Source organism: Aulostomus chinensis, chromosome 3, assembly GCF_037954235.1.
Source record: "Aulostomus chinensis isolate RoL2024-O1b breed Wild chromosome 3, RoL_Achi_v1.0, whole genome shotgun sequence".
Taxonomy (NCBI): domain Eukaryota; kingdom Metazoa; phylum Chordata; class Actinopteri; order Syngnathiformes; family Aulostomidae; genus Aulostomus; species Aulostomus chinensis.
Window position 1 is genome coordinate 17,688,096 of NC_141322.1, and position 18,913 is coordinate 17,707,008.

The 18,913-nt window shown below is 41.5% G+C and overlaps 1 protein-coding gene across 4 annotated transcripts in view; it reads right to left on the reverse strand.

The window, feature by feature from the left end:
- The window catches only part of arhgef25b (Rho guanine nucleotide exchange factor (GEF) 25b), a 20,020-nt gene extending 4,770 nt beyond the window's left edge, over positions 1–15,250 (reverse strand). For all 4 annotated transcript variants that reach the window (XR_015112089.1, XM_086199181.1, XM_086199179.1 and 1 more), the window contains exons 1-13: positions 14,916–15,250; positions 6,906–7,231; positions 6,740–6,829; positions 3,741–3,862; positions 3,144–3,210; positions 2,932–3,035; positions 2,711–2,780; positions 1,817–1,906; positions 1,619–1,711; positions 1,394–1,444; positions 823–900; positions 541–732; positions 285–465 (exon numbers count right to left, since the gene is read on the reverse strand). Coding sequence is in view for 3 of the 4 variants with exons in the window: in XM_086199181.1 (XP_086055307.1) it covers positions 285–465; positions 541–732; positions 823–900; positions 1,394–1,444; positions 1,619–1,711; positions 1,817–1,906; positions 2,711–2,780; positions 2,932–3,035; positions 3,144–3,210; positions 3,741–3,862; positions 6,740–6,829; positions 6,906–7,231; positions 14,916–15,009 (1,558 nt within the window). In the remaining variant the exon portion in view is untranslated. The remainder of the gene's footprint in view (positions 1–284; positions 466–540; positions 733–822; positions 901–1,393; positions 1,445–1,618; positions 1,712–1,816; positions 1,907–2,710; positions 2,781–2,931; positions 3,036–3,143; positions 3,211–3,740; positions 3,863–6,739; positions 6,830–6,905; positions 7,232–14,915) is intronic.
- Between the last annotated feature and the right edge of the window lie 3,663 nt (positions 15,251–18,913).

Below are 18,913 nucleotides of genomic sequence, written 5' to 3' on the forward strand. Positions count from 1 at the left end.
AAAGGATCCTTGGGCATGTTTACAGGAAACATCATGAGATGCATGAGAACAGTTCAGCCTGATTTTTGCCTATGACATTGATAATTTGCTACCAATAATTGATTTTCAAATTTATGGATGAATATTTAGCTGATTTCAATGTGTATTAAAGTATTCAAATACAATGTTTGCCCATATTTGTTTGAGTCAGTAAAACCAGCTTAACAATTTTGGACCCAAACGCAGAGGAAAAGAGGGCCCTGGTTGAATGATACTGGAATCTTCCTTTATCCTCTGACTTGTACCATTAAGGAAATTCCTCTGAGTCTCTAAGATTTGGACCACATCACTGAGCCAAGCTTGCTGTATTTCTGGAGACGATGCCTGCATGATAAAGCGAGTCACGCTGCAGTCAGTCCTCCGGGATGTTAGGACCAAACAGCATGGATCTTCCCCAGAGTTCTCCTCCACGCCCAGGCAGCTGACCTGTAGTGCACCGAGGTTTCATGTTGTTAGAAAAAACAAAGATTAAAAAAAAAAGAAGAAAATATTAAATGTTACCTTTATGCTGTTTTTAAATGTGTATCCTGGCAAAGAGAAGTCTTTTTTCTTATCAATTGGCTCACTAAAGATGACAAGCTGCTCAAAAAGGAAGACCCGCCTCTCCTTGGCTCTAGACAGGATGCCTCCTTCCTGCTCGCTGACAGAGAAGGTATCCTGCTGGAGCAGTTTCCCCTGAGCTGTGATTTTCCCCTGAAACATCAGAAAATATTAGGATGGTCTGCACATCCCCCTGCTTTAATGTGCCTGATCTGTGATGACAGAAACAACTAAATTATTTACCTCAAACCCCTGCAGCCGGCCCACATTCATCATATCATTGCAGCGTTTAGGCACAAAACACATCACTTCCACAGCTTTCTGATGGAGGCAAATGAATAAATGAACATCAGCATCAACATCTACATGTATAGAGTCGTACAGGAACAAGTACCAGTGAACAGTCCCCTCTCTCAATGTCAGTGGGGTTTTTTTGAATGGGTTTTCAGGTCAGTACCTGAAATACGGTCAGTGGCTTCCATAAGCTTAAGATATCAAAACCTTTTGTTCTAGGTTATCAAATATTTCAGTAATTTCATGTTCGGAAGCTTTGACATGTCTTAAATACGGCAGCTGCGAACAAGACAGCAGAGGTTGTCGTCAACATCATCAACCTCAAACCAGAAGACGTGAAGTCAGTTGTAGTCTTGCGTTCGTGGCAGTAGTTTATTCATAGCACAGTTTCCTGCAATGAGGGTTTTGGTTGAGGGAAGCTATATGGTGATGCTAACTTCTGGGTTAGCTAACAAAGATGCATCATTCCTGCGTAGCACACAGATTTAGAGAGATTTTATATTCCATCATGAGCTCATACTTGCAGTTCCTCAACATCCCTTCCTGTTTTGCTGTAGTACTTCAGGAAGTCCTGAGAAAGACAAAGAGAGGATTGTTTTAGTATATTTTACCCCTCTGGAGAAAACCTCTATACACTTTTTTTTTTTTCCCAGCAAGCGTTTCTATGGATTTGGTCAGAAAAATACAAATGTTACTAGATTATGATGTAACATTGAAAGTCACATGTAGCAGCATCACGTCAAACCTTTAACAGCAGCTGATACTTCATGATCCTCTGAACAGGCTTGATAAGCAGGTCATTGAGCTGCAGCCGGTGACCCAACTGCTGCCTGAGATCCTGACGGACATGAGAACCAGAGATTTAGGAACATTTTTTTTCACAAATTCACACGCGTCACAGAGGACAGCAGGAATCATTGGAGGTAAGAAACAGCGCTCTCACCTCAAAGTAGGTCTCGATGTACTCTGAGACGATATGCTCCGACTTGGGTTTGTTCTGGCAGTAAACCACATACATATGAAGTCGCCGCTCCTGGACGTATGAGAGATGAGAAAGAAGGAAAGAGAGAAGCAGACAAAAATGTAAGCTTGCAAGATTTTTTTGATTCTTTGTTTGTTTCTTTGTTTTTTGGTAGAAACAAAACAAAACAACCTTTTATCATTTCTTTTCATATTCCCATATTATTGCCAATTACTGCCTTGTATCTTACCTTTTCATGTATGACATTTCAACTTCATGCATTCTACTTTTATTGTTGTTAAATGTATTCATAAGCACTTTGTTGTTAAGAACAGTTTGTTCTTTATTGTTAAAAAAAGTCTTATAAAATTCAAGATTATTATTGTGTATTATCATTGTGCTCTCTTTTGCCTCTAGGTTATTTTTTGGAAGTTTAATTAAAGTTAATCACGGCAGGAACTTTTACTCATAAAATAGTTCCTGTTGCTGACAAAGACGGCTTAAATTTGCTTTACTTGGCTCACTAGACAACAGTGACTGAGGTAAACTAGACGAGCAGAAGAAGCTGCGGTCCGTGAAAACATATCCTTTACCCCAGGAGTTTATCCTGGAGGCTTTTTTATGTTTTATTGTACGAAGACATTCTACAGCGTCTTGTCATTTCATACGTCGATATTGCAGGATCCTTTTCAACTATGTCTCCAGTTCAGGACATCTATAATTCTATTGACTTTGACTGTGATGCAAACTTTTAATAAACTTTTTTACACACAGTCAGTGGTTGGCATGGCTGTTGCAACTTTTAACTGGAAACATGCAGAAGGATGAAAAAACAAAACTTCTCATCATCAGTTACTCACTGATCTACAGACTCACGTGCTTAATGAAGAGCTGGGCCAAGGTGTCTGGATCACCCACACACTTCTCAAGTTCGCCCAGGAAATAACTGCGTATGAAGCAGAGAAGGTCAGGAACATTCATACAGCCGAACTGACACACACACGCACACGCACACACACACAGACGCACACACACACAGACACAGAGGAAACAGCAACGAGGGACACTGAATGCTAGAAAAAAATTCTCTGACTCACCCTTTATGCCAGTCATAGATCTGATGGATGTTTCCAAACACAATCCTGTCCTTCCCTTTCATGATCTCCGGCACACCTTGACCGGCCATTGTTGCCATGTAGCCCTACACACACACACACACACACGCACACACACGCGCACATACACACGTTTCAGTATTCTACTGATTCAGTAATCTTGGCGATGTTGTTATGATGGGAATGAGACACACCTGCACTATGAGTCCAAGATCTTCAACATATAACCTCTCTGTTTCTAGCAGTTCTGTCAGAACGTATCTGAAGGACATTCAAAACGGCAAAGGGTGGGGAATCAAAACAGATTTGATCTCTTACATTTTGCCAAAATAAAAAGTATCACCCTTACTTCCTTAATTATAAGAGGACTGAATCCACTCTCAGGTCTGTTGGTTTGAGTGGCCCCACACAGAAACTGAAGGGACCAGCTAACCTGAGTTTTTATAAACATCCTGCTTGTTGTTTTTGTTTTTCTGCAGCCACAGTCATTGACAACCAACAAATGTATGGATTTTGATTAAATCTGATGGAAAGATTGATTACAAGGAAAAATTGATCAACTTTTGAAGGTGATCCTTGGCAGGATATTAATAGTATTTTTCTGGACGTGTGGTGGATGAATTTCAATCAGGAACAAATTGATATTCATACTCGGTACCTACAAAGTCTCCTTGATGGAGGTACATGCTTTCTAGTTTTAGGGATGTATAATTCTTTTTTTATCTCACAGTGAGAAAGCAAATACTCTAAAAATGTAGACTTATTCTTCAAATGGGACAGCAATTTCTTACATGCTCTTCTCTAAGGCAGTTTTTCTCTCCTCCTCGCTGTCCACTGATTCAGACCACTGACTTCCTACAGTCACAGCAGAGCTGTCTTCACCTTGGGGAGTGTTGGTGCTGGATTGGTGGCTCTGAAATAAAAGTACAGCTTTTGGCAACACTGTTACATTTTTGTTACTGTTACATTTTGTATCGGCCAGTCAGCTCTGTGGGGCAGGCATACGCACTGGGAAATAACAAAGTAGGTTTAGTCAAGCAATACCACTTGTTTTTGGCTGTAGGCTACTTTTACTGAACCACAATTGAAAGCAAAATAATGATCAGCTTACATTCTAATATTAAATTCATCATATTTAACATTGAAAGCATATGATAAGCTGATGAAATCCATACCATAGCAGAAGATTGAACATTATGTCAATGCATCAGCATCAGTAATCTCATTAAGATCAATGTCTTAATCGCTCACTGACAGTGGCCATATGTCTTTGAAAGAATTCTCTTTTTAACAGTATGAGTAAATTTGCTGATGTGAGTCTGACTCCACCAGTGGTGAAACTGTCATCTAACCGCTGGGCATCAGCAACACGCATTTAAACCATGAAGGTTCATCTTGATGGTTTACTGTACATGCGTGCTGCCAGCACACATCTGTGGAAATAACACGAGAAGAAGGCCACAAAATTGTGTCCTAATCCTGGGGAACCCACCAGTAGGGTAATTTTGCAGATCTTCTTTTGGAAAGTCATGTTCCCCCAAATTCAATGTAACCTGAGAGAACTAAACACTTTTTAATGTCTCTCGTTGCTGCTGAGGAGATTTGTGAATGTAAGAAATGAAGAAAAGTAGGCCCAGGGCTGATGGATGAGTGTCATTTGTGCAATTTTCCATTTCATAAAACAGAGTTGGAGATAGACCGGACAGAGAGCTGTTACATAACATACTGTGCACCTCTCCTAAAACACTACATTTTGTTCTCTCCCTAAACACTTGAATGTGCACTTGTACGTCCCATCCTCATCCTGAGGGCAATCCTTCCTATGGAAGTCATCAGTTTGATTCAGACTCCAGCAGCTGTTGAGACTGTTGAGCTCTGTTGCTTTAAATTTTACCATCTGAACAGCTAAAAGTCCTTCAGATGCCTTTGAAAACCACCAAGCAGGTAAAGAAATTGTTTGACATCTTGGGAAATATTCACTTGTAGTTCGTAGTTGCTTCCTTATCGGGATGATTGACGTCGCTTTCACATCTGTGTGATAAGAGGCGATCTCACGTAAAGTAATTGGAGTGACCACGACCTTTTAATGCTGCACTAGCATCTTGTAATGTGTTGGGAATATATGGTGGCACCATGGAAACAACGTCAATATAAATCAGTTGCTCTTTTGTGGTGGACAACAAAGTCTCTCCCTTACTGACATCATGCAGTGGGCGAGGACTGGGAAGCAGGCTGGGGTGGTGGTTGGTAACAACAAACACCGGAGTGTCACAGATGGTGAAGCGCTGTTGAAGTCACAAAATTATAAATCCATATTTCATAGAATTAAAATAACCAACAGTATTCTCCAAACCCTACCTGAGTGTCATTTTGTGCCTAAACTTAATTTAACCCTAACATGACGAGTAAGTTAGTGTCACAGAACCATCTGGAAAATTGCCCGTCAGCAGTGTTTGGAGAAGAGCAAAAACTTTTAAGAAATACTTAGCAGGTGATTGGATGAACCATCCGTCAAACTTCAACCAATCAGATCGAACTGAGCGCTCTCCAGCTCTGGTAACACTAATAAGATACCAACTTTGATTGACAGGAACCATTGGTGAAAAGATGTTTTTTTTGTGTAATCTTACAAAACTACTGTCTTACAAGTTAGGCTTTAACCAAAAACATGATGTTTTCCCAACCACTCAGGTGTATTTTTTTTTTTTTTTTTGGTATGGCTAAATCTAACCCCACCTAAACTGTGTTAACAAAAAAAAAATTTTTTTTTCAACAACAAATGTAGTTTCAGGAAGTGGCCATCATTTTCTATACTACAAAACAGCATTAGAAAACACTCATAGCACTAGACTGTTGAACCAAAGAATCTGTGTCCACCAAAAACAGAGTGTAAATTGTCTTTGTATTGGCATTGTTTCCGTGGCGCTGGCGTGTCATTCTAACGGATTTTCGTAACATACCACGCAATGCAGTGTTAAGAGGTCGTTGTCATTTTGGTGATCTTTTATTGGAGCTGGCAGCGACAGGTAGCTCCGTTCAGACGCGAGACTGGCAGCAATCTGAGCGTGTCTTATCTGAAATGAAAAACGATTCCTTTCAAAGACAGTGAGGCCCACGGCTCGCCCTCGTCATGATCAGGAGAGGAATAAAGTGTTAAAGAGTAAAGGAAACACAAGGCTGCGTGAATCCCAAAGGACTGTGATAAGGTTGAAAGTGAGACATTTATCTAGAAGAACTATGCACTGATTCAGTCCTCTTAAAGATTCCATTTTTCTCTTATGTAAAGTTTAAGAAACCTGACTCTGTCATTTTTAACCCCTTTCCAAAAAAAAAAACAAAAAAAAAACGGACCCTGTTCCAGCCTGCTCAGACTGCTTGGTTAGTTGATTACTTCCAGATGCTGTCATGAGAAACCCACAGGATTGATTTCACTCTGCAGAGCCTTTCAAAGACCCCTCAGCACAGTGTTGGGTTACAAGACAGAAGGTTGCATGTGCTGGTGTGTTAGCACGCAGGCAAAAGGATGAAGCAAAAGGTGTCAGTCAAATAAGAAATGAAATATTACATTCACTGATCACTGGCTCATGAACCTGTACAGTTTGATGACAGTGTCAATACGGCCCAACATCTCCAAGACTGTAGGATAGTTTCCGAGGAAAGAGGGGCTCCAACCTGGTGTTAGCGAGGTTCAACTAAAGTGATCGGTGAGAGTTTCCACACATATGTGACAAGGTGTATGTTCATATTTGTACACTTAAGAAGACGGAGTAAAAGAGAATAAAGACATTACGAGACTCTGTGTGTCTCCGCCCTGCAGGAGGTCAGATAAGTAGCCCTGACAGGAGGGAACTGCTGGACTCAACAGGTCAGATTTCCACACCTGCATATAAAAGACAACACAAATTATTTTAAAAACAAGTTTTCAGAATAAATCCATGAAAAACTCGCAGTCCCACCATGTCTCCATCTCCAGAGGGGAGAATGGTGTAGTTGTCATGCTGGTCCAGAGGCCATGATGGAGCTTCGCCGTGGGAGAGGAGCGATGGCAGCTGCCTCCCGTCTGACCTGTGCATCTGCTTCTCCACTTTCCCCGCTCCTCCTCTGCCATCGGAGCTCAGCTTGCGGACGGGATTGGTGAGCCATTTCTTCAAGGCGCTGACGGGGTGGCGTGATCCTCCAGACAATGAGTGCGAGCAGGGGCTGGAGCTGCCTGAGGCCTGGTGGGGCATTGAGCCCGCTGATGGGGTAATACTGCCGTCACTGCCCGCCACAGAGTAAGTCTCTGCAACAGAGAGGCAGAGAGAGGAAAAAGGATTGGATTTAAGTACAGCAGCAGTTAATTGTAGGGTATATCCTCTCAGGTCAGATGCTGCAGACAGATTTCTGCACAAAAATGTAGTTCAATTTCCTGTGTTAAGCCCTAACTGTAACTGTAGTAACTGCAGCTAGTGTACACACTGGTCCAAAATTATAAATACAAAAACAGATCTCATGAGGAAGGGCTCAGAAGTATAGGAGGAAATTATAACCTTCGTTTTCACTCGATGTACAGTAACACTATTACATGTCAGTTCATCTGGTTAAAGACACACGCAACTTTTTTACTAAACAGAAACAAAAAACTAAGGAACATTAGAAAAAAAATTGCATTTATGAAAGCGGACCTCACTTCTGCTAGATCAGCTGAGTGCAAAGGCAGACATCAGTCCCCAGGCATATATTTACTGAAAAAGCAATAACCTCCTGAATCAAATTAAAATTTCAACTGATCGGTCTCTAAAAGACCTATAACAAAAAAAACCTAAAGGCTCCGGTTGAAATCGTGCACAGGTTCGAAAAGCTCCAAAGCTTCTTCCTATAGTGACAAACTCTAAGAAAATGAAGTTAGTTTTCTAATTCCCGAGACCCTCATCAAAGTGATGAGAAGTGATCTGAACTCTTTGGTTGTAGGTTTTTAAAAGCTGTTCAAGAGTCCATCAATCTGGACTCACAACGGTTGTGTATGTGTTTAACTGCAGTCGCTAACTGCAGTCGCTAACTGCAGTCGCTAACTGCAGCGTTCGTCACTGCCCCTGATTGGCCAGTTGTTTGAGCGCTGAGGTGTGAGGAGGGAGATGAATCGGGGCCTGAACCAATCAGAGGAAGAGATGTAGCTCATGTGAACAGAATTCATTTTAGATCATTTCTTTATTTCGCGCACCCCCTGACGTAACTACGCGTACACCTGAGGGTAAATGTACCCCGGTTTGAGAATCACACAGAACACAGAATGTCCAATTGTAAATGCAGCAAGTACAAACTCAAGAGAACTTTTACACTTTCAAACTCAGTCAGATCTGAGTTCTTCTTGCCTTTATTCAACAATGGTGCTGACACCCATGAAAGCCACAGCTGGATTGAGTTTCCAGTTTGAAGTCTTTTGATTATAGAGCCTGGTGCCTAATCTCTAACCACACTGTTTAAATCAAGCAGCCCAATATTAACATTTCACCCTGTTTTGCAGATTGTAGCAGAGTGGATTCTCTTAGGAGCCCCATTTCACGGTTCTGGTCTCCTCCCAAAAGCCACTATTCCCTGTCAGCAGATTTATGTAAGCTGTAATCATAATAACAAGCTTTCAAGAAACAAGTCAAAATCTAGGTCAGGCATTTGCCAAAAGTGTCTGATACAGCCACTAAACACGACGCCATAACGACAGCAAAAAATATTTAATAATCTGGCTTTCTTTTTGCTCCATTTCAGGATTGTTTCATCCCAGCACAGATGGAAAAGTAGAGCAAAACCCGTAAAAGCAGTAAAATACCAATCCACTGTGGTAGGATGATTTTACTAACTCATCAGGTTGCAGTGCTTAAACCTTGATCTGATGGGCAGGCAGCCTGGATTCCCTGGAGGTTGTAATAAAACTAATTCCTCGTCTGGTGCTCCACTGTCATGAATGACAGACTCATTTCTATAATAGGGCGATTTAGATGGAAGGGAGGGAGGACGAATTGTGTGTGTGTGTGTGTGTGTGTGTGTGTGTGTGTGTGTGTGTGTGTGTGTGTGTGTGTGTGTATTACTTGCAGGGACATAAATGCATGTCATATTTTAGGGTGAGATTGATGAGATTTGGGTAACAACAAGGGGAGTAAGTAAGTGTGGGTACACTGAGGAAATGTGTGTGTGAGTGTGCATGTGTGAGTGTGTGTATGCAAATTAAGCAACTTTAAGAACACAAATCAGACTAAAATACAATTTATTGGCAACAAAAGGCATGAATCAAAAATGGTGAAATGTACATTTTTGGATTGGGTTAAGATTAAGATTATTTTAAGATTAAGATTAAGATTAAGGTTAAGATAAAGATTAAGGTTAAGGTTAAGGTTAGGCAAGTAATGATTAGGGTAAGTCTGCAGTTGATGAAGTCCACGTAAAAACACCTTAAGTGACAAAATACTAAATGATAGATGAATATTCATCCATCCAACAAAAAATTCATCAAAAACTATTTAACAGTTGTCGTGAAATTATACAGAAACCACACACATCATAATCTGTCGACAGGGTTGATCCTCGGATAGATGTGAATCTTTTCACAGATCTTTTGTCAAAATCTCCTTTATGTCTGCAGAGATCTCACAGTTCACCCCTCATTAAAGACTTCATTTCTAACTGGTCCCACACTTCCGACTGGTGTTTCAGTCTGGGGAAGAAGAGAACCGATCATTTAGGTTACTAGTCGGGCATCATCACCACAAACAGCTACGAAGGGGAAATTTAACAGCACTACCATTAACTCATTACCATCAAATATCAGAGTGGCTTTGTCACCCTTTTTTTCAAACCCAATCCTGAATTATTAGAAAAAGCAGAAAAAAAATACAAAATACACACAGATCCACGGAAAGCCATCCAGCTGCTTTCAAGGTCAGGTCATCCAGGACCACAAACAACCATCTCCCCTTCAGCTGAAGCGCTACACCTTTGGCGATGCAGCTTTGCCAGCAAATGTAACGCAGCTTTTCCTAGAACTGACCTTTAATGGTGTGTGATGGTCAACCGTGACGTCTAAGTCACAGCGGAACTGCGCGACTCAGCTTGTCGTGTTTGTTTGAGAAGCTTATGTAACCAGTCATTTTCCCACAGATCAACAGCTGGATCACCATCCGGATAGCAGAGTGTCAGCAGGGCATGCAACCGTGCATGCTGTGACTGCATCCTTTCACGCAGGTGTTACAGACCATTAAACGTTTTAAACATTTTTGATGTAATTAATTTGATGTGAATGTTTCAACATGAATCTATCATCACACATCGCTAAAACTGATTTGAGCAAATTATAGGAAGGCGATTTTACAAATTCTCCATCCGACTGCAGACAGATGGATTAAAGGTTGATGTGCTCTTCCTGCAGCCCCACTGGCTCCGATAACACCAGAGACAAGGCAGCAGACGTGAGCAAAACATTAGCAAAGGGTCAGTTTCTAGTAATCCTGTCTGTTGCTGACGACACTCTGGCAGCTGAAACACTTTCAACAATGAGTGGCGACCTAAAGGTTAGAGAAGAGTGAGCTTGTGACTGGATTCAAATCTGGGTGGGGAAAACGCCTGCCCGCACCCCTCCCTCGTCAGCCACCCCTATTCCAGCAGATGAGACAGCTTCTCCTCCAGGTTAATGCAATCGATCCTGAGAAGAGAGCAATGGTTTAACAAGAGCCCTGCTCCTGAACTGCAGTCTGGATGCAACAGTGGAAATAATCAAATACATGTATGATAATTGGGAATATCGTGCAGGTTTTGTTGACGTACTCTCCTCTGAATTACCTGCTCTATAAACACAACTCCGTATTTGCTCAGTTGTCTCTTTTATTAATTTTTAATGTTACAAACAGGAACTCTATTGGCTGGCAACATGTCGGCAATGTGGCAGTATAATATCAGATATCAATGAAACGTGGACGTGTTCATCACTGAGGCTGTAATTTGCATGGCGACTGTCAAAATAGATGATAAGACAAAATGCTGCGACTTCTTTCTTTGGATGTAGTTGTTCATGTTTGACAAGCTGAGTCAGGTCATAAAGCAATGATGACATCACAGCCATACAGGGTTATACAGGTGTTAAACCATGCACTGCATGAGTAAAACTCAATGGGTCAAGCAAATGCAACTAACTAAAACTCTGGTTTACAGCTAGTTACTTTAAAAACTCCTCCATAAAACTAAAAATAATGTGGTAATATCTGGCGTGGGAGTCGGATTCCTCCTGGTGTAGGAACGATTCATTCACATCACTTATGTTTTATGGGCTTTGCGTGCTGTTGAGGTGATTCTCTCTCTGTCTCTCTTTCCTAGTTGGTGAATCAGTTGACTTGTTTTCCCCCCACTCACACCCATAAATGGTCGTGGTCAGGAACAGCAGGAAATATTGAGATGCTGTTGGAGCAGCTCATCTTCAAAGAGCGTGACACTTCACAGAGTCTAAGCATGACTAAAGCTTTGCGCATGTTACGTGCCAAGTGCTCGTTTGTGTGTCACATGCATGTGGAAGCTGATTACTGGTGCTCTGCATTTGGTCCATGCTGATGGATGAAATCATTATTTCAGCAGGCACATTCAGTCATTTTGGGCTCAAACAGCTGGCGTCTCTTCCCCTTGAGAAGCTGCCAAGGCAAATACCTCCCATCCTCATCACAAAAAAAAAACTACCAAAAAAAACCCAACAAGAATCTGCGTCATCTGCATCCACTCACTTCAGAGCAATGTTGATGAATTAATACACACACGTGTCATCTCGCCTGCAGCACATCATTCAGATCTCACCAGAAATAATATTCAATGAAAGATTTTCTTACATGTGTGCACATGCTGTTGTTGTATTTTTGGTATCTTTTGTATCAGATGCAATTTAGACTTTTTTGCAGGGATGTTACACCTTTTCTTTTTCTCCAGCTGACCAGGTTCTGACTAGTAATAAAACCTCCAACCAAACTTCTGAACAAATGTCAATTTTAGTTTGTTTCCTCTGGTCTGAATCTGTTGATGACTTTGTTAACATGGAGCTTTTTCTCCTTAATTTGGTTGCACAAAGAAAAAAAACCCACGTGAATCTGTGACTCTTCAAGCCTTGTGAGAACTTTTCGTTCCACTAATACTAAGAGAAGAGAAGAGAAGAGAAGAGAAGAGAAGAGAAGAGATGCGAAGGGAAGAGAAGAGAGGAGAAGAGAGGAGATAACCATCAAATTTATCCCTTTTTTGTCCTACCACTTTCTTTGCATTTATCTGGACACGCTACTACTGCCACATCCAATAATCCAAAGTTTACCTGGTAACAGCAGTACAGACGTGCAGGGTTCACCTGGGATGGATCAAGTTGGCTCATACCACAAATGAACTTCACCAGTGTTCTGTCACCTTCTACACGATCTCTTGGTCCTGTTTATCTGATCTACCCAAGTCTGATTAATAGTTTTACAACTGCACCAACATTTAGCACCTGGATGAAAAATGTTGTATTCATCTGGTCTAAACAGCACCGAGGAGAGATTTACAGTCATAAACAGAGTTTCTCCTCCTGCATTTAAATACATCGTAAATACTCGGTTTGCTGTCAGATTAAATATGATTTTGGATTTGATGACATGTATCTGTTCAACGGTGGACTGAGGAGGGTGAGGAGGAGAACGGAGAGGCAGAACAAGAGCCCAGAGAAGCAGGTGAGAAAGTGGACTAAAGGATGTGATTGGTTTCACATGCTGAAAATCTGCGTTACACTTGTGAACATTTCACATCTCCCTGGTCACACAGGAAAGCCACCATCACTGCAGTCCAGTTGTATTTGCTAGTTAACAATGACAAAACTGATTTTGATTAACGTCCCCTCAGCATTACTTGTTATTCACCCTGTATACCGACAACTGACCCAGTTACAGCTCCTACGGTGCCGCTTGCTGACCATCACTGCAACTCCTCACACCACCATTTCCTTTTTCCCACGGCACCACAAGTTACAGCTTATGACCTCTGCCACCCCTCTGCAGCCCAAGAACCTTTCAATCCGTCCCATCTATTCACAGTGAAGCTCTGGTTAGATGTCATGTTTACGGTGGAAGAGACACTCCAGCAACTGATCTGGTCTCTACGCTGGCTCGTAGAATAAAATTTAAATTGCATCTTCTGATACCTGAGTGAATTACAGCACAAACCTCTGTCCAGTTGTCAGGCAGCACGAGTCAACTTTCTAGATGGAATAAGACTTGCCTTTCCTTACACATGTTCATCCTGCTTTCACGCAATTTGTGAAACATGTCAAATTTTTACCATACAAGTGCCTTCAGCAGAGTGTATACATGTGCACTGAGGTGCTCCGTGCAGCTTTTTGTGCTTGTTAGTCATCATAGTTCTGGCTATATGGGCAGTGATGACCTCACACACTCGGTAGACGAAAAGACTATTAGTCATGTTTCTTTCCTAAGCCAGGATGTCTGTGTAATAAAGCCGTGAGGTTGTTGGCAGGACTTAAGTAGATTCCAAAGCAAGACTCCCAAACACACTTCACCTGGAGGTGTTTCTCTGTCTTTATAAATAGCAGTTGGACACCATTGCCAGATGAAAAGAAGCACTCATTGAGAGAGAATGAAGGAATTTTTACAATGAAGTTAGGAGGAGGTGGTGGAAGATGAGCAAGGAGGGAGGGCAAACTAGAGGAGCAACTTTTGAAAATGCAAAATTAATGAAGAATTCTTTCTTGGAATATTATCAGTTAGGTGCAGATCAGTAGGATTTTACAAACACAGACAACCAAGGTATTTTTAAAGTCGGCGCGAGGGAAACACCTTGTATAGCAGTAATAGTGTCATCACATCCCAGATGTGACATGTATCCCAAAGAAAGCTGTCTGAGATGTTCTATTAAGATTCACGAACAAAGGTGAGACAACAAGGCATCTCGACACCAGGCTGTTTTCATTTTCACATTTCACACATCTATTTGCAGCTTGCATCAGTGCAGTGCAGCTCTGAGAAGAGCTGTTCAGTAATCGCTCCCCAAGCAACTGGAACAACAGAGGATTTAAGGGTCGGGGCAGTAATGGGACACATTTGTGTGTCTATGTATGTGCATGTGCGCGCACAGGCATAGCTGCCTTTGCTCTAAATCAGTGTCACAATATTGTGAAAATGACTTTCTGTTGTTTTGGTCTGTGACACACACACACACACACACACACACACACACACACACACACACACACACACACACATTGTGTACAACAGAAAGCAGCAGTGAGAAATCTGTTACAAATACACCAACCCAATGTCGAAAGAAGAAACAGTGCTAAAGTTCACTGATGCTATGAGCAGTATTCTTGATGCGGATATTGTGAGCATGTTTTGAGTCTCATAAATCATCAGAACACCAATAACTGGCTTCTCTTCCAGTATTCAAAGACTGCACATTTACCGTATAAAACCTGAAGAAGTAACTGTAAATGAAGTCCTAATAGTAGGATGGTATACTAGCCTTGTTTTTAGGAGGACTGGAAACCACCTTATGGATGCTAATAAGCATTCTAAAATAATGTAAGCCCATAAGATATAGGAGTTCTGTAGATCTCTAGGTTGATGCAAATAGGAGTTTTTACGAGTGCATCATGGACAGTTACAACCACAATATGACGGAAAGACAAACAGAACTTTCTTGTGAATTCTGAAGAATATGCACAAGCTAAAGGATAGAAGCACTGATTAGTGACCGAATTAAATATAAAGAAAATAATTAGAAATGTTACAAAATTGTTTGTAAAGAAATCTTATCATTCCTTTGAAAATGTAACAATAAAGATTTTTCCTAAAACACTGGAAAGTTAGACAGAAAAATATGTAATAAATAAAGCAAGATCCTTACACTTGTAGAGAATTTTTTGATTCTGCAGTCTGATGACAGTTTTCATAAATGCTCTGCGGATGAGAAGAGCATCCACGTACCTCTGACTCGGACAAAGCAGCAGCCACATTTGCTGAGCAGTTTTCTGAACAGGTGCTGACACCCGCACCCTCGCTGCCGGTGACCCCCTCTCATGATGATCCACTCCTACTGCCACACTCAAGGGTTTTTGATGTAGGCATAGTGCTGGACATACACAGATACACACTGATGCACACACTCTATTCCTGCAGTAATCCCAAAAGGAGATGGGATGAAGGGTACGCAGACAGCCCAATAGTCATCCTCCAAATATGAGGAGAAACTGCTTAAATGGGTGCAAGAATGCTCCCATGGCTGAGAATAAAAAGACCAGGACAGTGCTCTCCTCCACCCTCTTGACTCTCAGTGTGGCCAGATAGTGGGCAGAGATTATGAACCAGAAGTGTGGGGGGGGGGGGGGGGGGGGCGAGGGCGGGAATTGTAGATTACATGCTGCACGGCTGTGTCAACATCTCTCCTCCTCTTCTGTCACCTCCTCCCTCTCTTGCCTCACCTCCCTCATTAGCTTTTACACCCATTTTTTTCTTTTCTTTTTTTTACCATAAATATGTTCCCTTTAAAAATATGGCAGAAAATATCACTCACTTAAAGGAGCAAACCAACTTTTGGGGACAGAAACTTAATAGTAATCCTCCCATGAGCCAGACAAGAAAATATGCGCCCTTTAGTGATAAACCTATGCTAATAATTCCCATCCTCCACCATTCATTGTGCTAAACTAATTCGTGATCTGCCCGTCTCTGTAGGTCTCAGCTGCCTGGTAAATCAATCAAAGTTTATCTGTATAAGACTTTTCATACAACTGTGCTTCACAAGGATCAAGCCTAAAGATAAAATGTGAAACCCACCAAACCATCAATTCAAAAACAATCAAATTGAAGCAAAAACAAGGAACATCAATGCACCCAAAAATTATCATAAAAGAAAGGAGTTGTGACTACCAATGCATGCATGGAAAAGAAGGGTATCTATCTTCTTATCTGTCACCGATGAGGATGGCTAATAAGCACATACCCCAAAAGTTGCAATGTTCCTTTGACTGCATGGATTCAGGCTGAGGAGGAAGAGGAAACCACTCTGCTGATGAGAAAACACAGAACTTTAATTCTTATATTCCCAGTAGAGATGAAGGGAAATGAAGCTTGATCTGCTTGTTTTATTGATATCTTAAAAAAAATTCTGTCATTTATGTTTCTTAAACTGATGTCTAACCTGCTTCTGGAATCAATAAAGCTATATTTTCTCTTTGGTTGGAAAAATCCACATGCAGAAATGTCCTCCACACAGCAAAATGGGCCGGCAGAATGGAGGCACGCAGATTTAATCGCAAAGCCAAGATTAAGCATTCATGACTAGATGATCTTCCTGCACACAGCTGTCCAGGCTTGTGGCAGCCGGTAGTGTGATTTGAGGTGATTTATGCACAAACTCATAAGAACCCAAACATGGACATAGAAGAAGTAGAGAAAACAGGAGGAGAAGGCGAGTTTGTCTGTGTGTCAGCAGTCGTCTCACATCTATTACACACATGACCACAACACTGGAATCTCTGTCTGAGGAGAGATTACAGCTTTAAAACTATCAAAATACTCTTGCTCTCTTTTCCATCCAGATAAGCTTTTAAATGCTCTGTTGAAATGATGATCCTGGTGAGCTGGAAAACACAGATTTGCTACAATGAAGGATTACTGCACGTCATTTCATCGTTTGACAAGGTAAAGTGTGCGTTTTAGGAGTCGAAGTCAACTTCAAAGTGTCCAAAGTTGTAAGAACCCCTGCGGCTGCTGGTGTTTCCCAGAGCAAGCAGCTGGCTCCCTGTTATTGGGGACTCAAGGAGTAAAACATCAGTAAACCAAAGTCATCTTGTAAACTCACAGCTGACACCAGTAAACCAGCTGTTACCTTTACATGCTGTCGCCACACTCGACCTCCTGACCCATTTGAACTCCATCCTGAGGTTGTGTTTGTTCTCATCCACCAACAGTTTGTCCTCGCCGCTGTCTGAAATCTGACACACAAAATCATGCAGAATGAGTTCTTTTTTTGATACTTGTTTACTTTTACTGGAGTCGAATTTTGACCGGAGTGTTTTACTTTTAACAGAGTACCGATGGTAAAGAAGTTTTTACTTCACTTGTCAGGACTTTCCAGTGCTGCCTCATTCTTCCGTTCACACCCTGACGGTGGAGGCTGCCAGGCTCATCTTCAGCACTTACAGGTTCATTATGTTTGCTCGAGGGAACTTCAACACGGTCTCTGAGGGAGGCAGGGATGAATACAGCAACCCTCCGATCACTGGACAGCCTCTCTACCGCCCGAGCTACGCTGCCCCTTTAACTACTTAGTTCATCTCTCTCTTAGCCTTCTCTTTTTGCTTATTTTTGCTTCTCTTAAAGTGGTTTCTTATCTTATCTGTGGAATTTCTCCAAGAGGACTAAAGTTAGGCGTATACTCTCCACATCAAATTGCGAGGAAGAAGAATTCAAATGCTAATTTGATTCTTAAATTGACTTCTAAATTATAAAACAAATAAAAAAAAGGGCAGATTATTACTTCACATTAGCAAATCTATAAAAACAAAAACATTTCATCTGTTGAAACTCACATTCATCCCAAAATAGGAAAATCGTGCCACATGAGCAGGTGCAGCTCTTAGCATGATGAATACAAGTTGCAAAATGTTTTCTTACTTCACGGCCAATTTAACGAACATCAAGAAATCATTTGAGCAATTAAAATCATGCTAACGAGTTTCTGTTTCTCAGGGGTCTCTCTGTATATTGCATAAGAATGCAAAGGTCTTTATAAAGGAAGATTTGATCAAAATTAAGGTTTCTGTCATAAAAAAAAGTGCACAAATGTTGCAGCCAGCATACATGCACAAATACATGAACATCTCATACAGTTTCAGTTTAGTTCATTACTTCCTGGACCAAAGGCACTCACCTTGTTAACCTTGAATCCTAGAAGTTGTTCAGCCCTCCCTTGTACTTTCCTTTCATCACTTGTGAAATGACGTAGCATCCCGCTCCTCCACTTCAAATTTTGAAATTTTGCTTTGAATTTTCTCTCACTCTTTTCACTTCTTCTAAAAATCCATTTCTGATCCAGTGGATTTTAGTTGCACAGAGAACGACTCGGATGGCTTCAGAAACACCTCCCTGTCATCTGCCTGGCTCCTAATAGAGGGACAGAAGCTGAGAGTCTTTGCTCTAGAACATTGTCTCTTCCGGGCAAATGAGGACAGCTGGTCAATTTTAGTGGGACCCCTCCTCAGGCTACTCTGACTCTCTAAGAAGGGGTCAATCTCTCCAGACAGGTCCAGCCATGTCCCACATGGGCTCATTTCAGTCTCTGGCCATTCCCATGGCTAGAGTTCGAAATAGATTCAGGGGAAAAAGAGAGAGGGTCGGTATTATCAGAAGTTTCATGTCTCTTAATGTCATAAAGACAGAGGATTATAGTACCTTTAAGGTTTTATTTATTTTATATTATTATTATTATTATTATTATACTTATATTTGCCCTGTTACCCTCATTACATATTTCTTTCTCACCAGTACAACTCCTGTATTTTAAATCTAAAGGGACGATTTGCTGATTTCCATTGAACTTTGTATCATTACAGTCTTTGTAGCATATTCAGATGAAGAGTGCTGAATCCATCCAACAGGCAGAAGAAGGTGACAAGAAGCCCTGCTTCCATGACAATTTAAAAAATATTTGCTATTTTATACTCAAGAGTGTCTCAAGGTAATCTGGGGGACCTGGCATGGGGGCTCCATCAGTCACTGTCTCGTTATTGTTGTCTTGTTAAGACCCATCCATCCATCCATTGTCTTCCGCTTATTCCTACATTAAGGGTCGCGGGGGGGGGGGGGGGGCTGGAGCCTATCCCAGCGGCTACGGGCGAGAGGCGGGGTTCACCCTGGACAGGTCGCCAGTCCATCACAGGACCAACACATAGAGACAGACAACCATTCACACTCACAGTCAC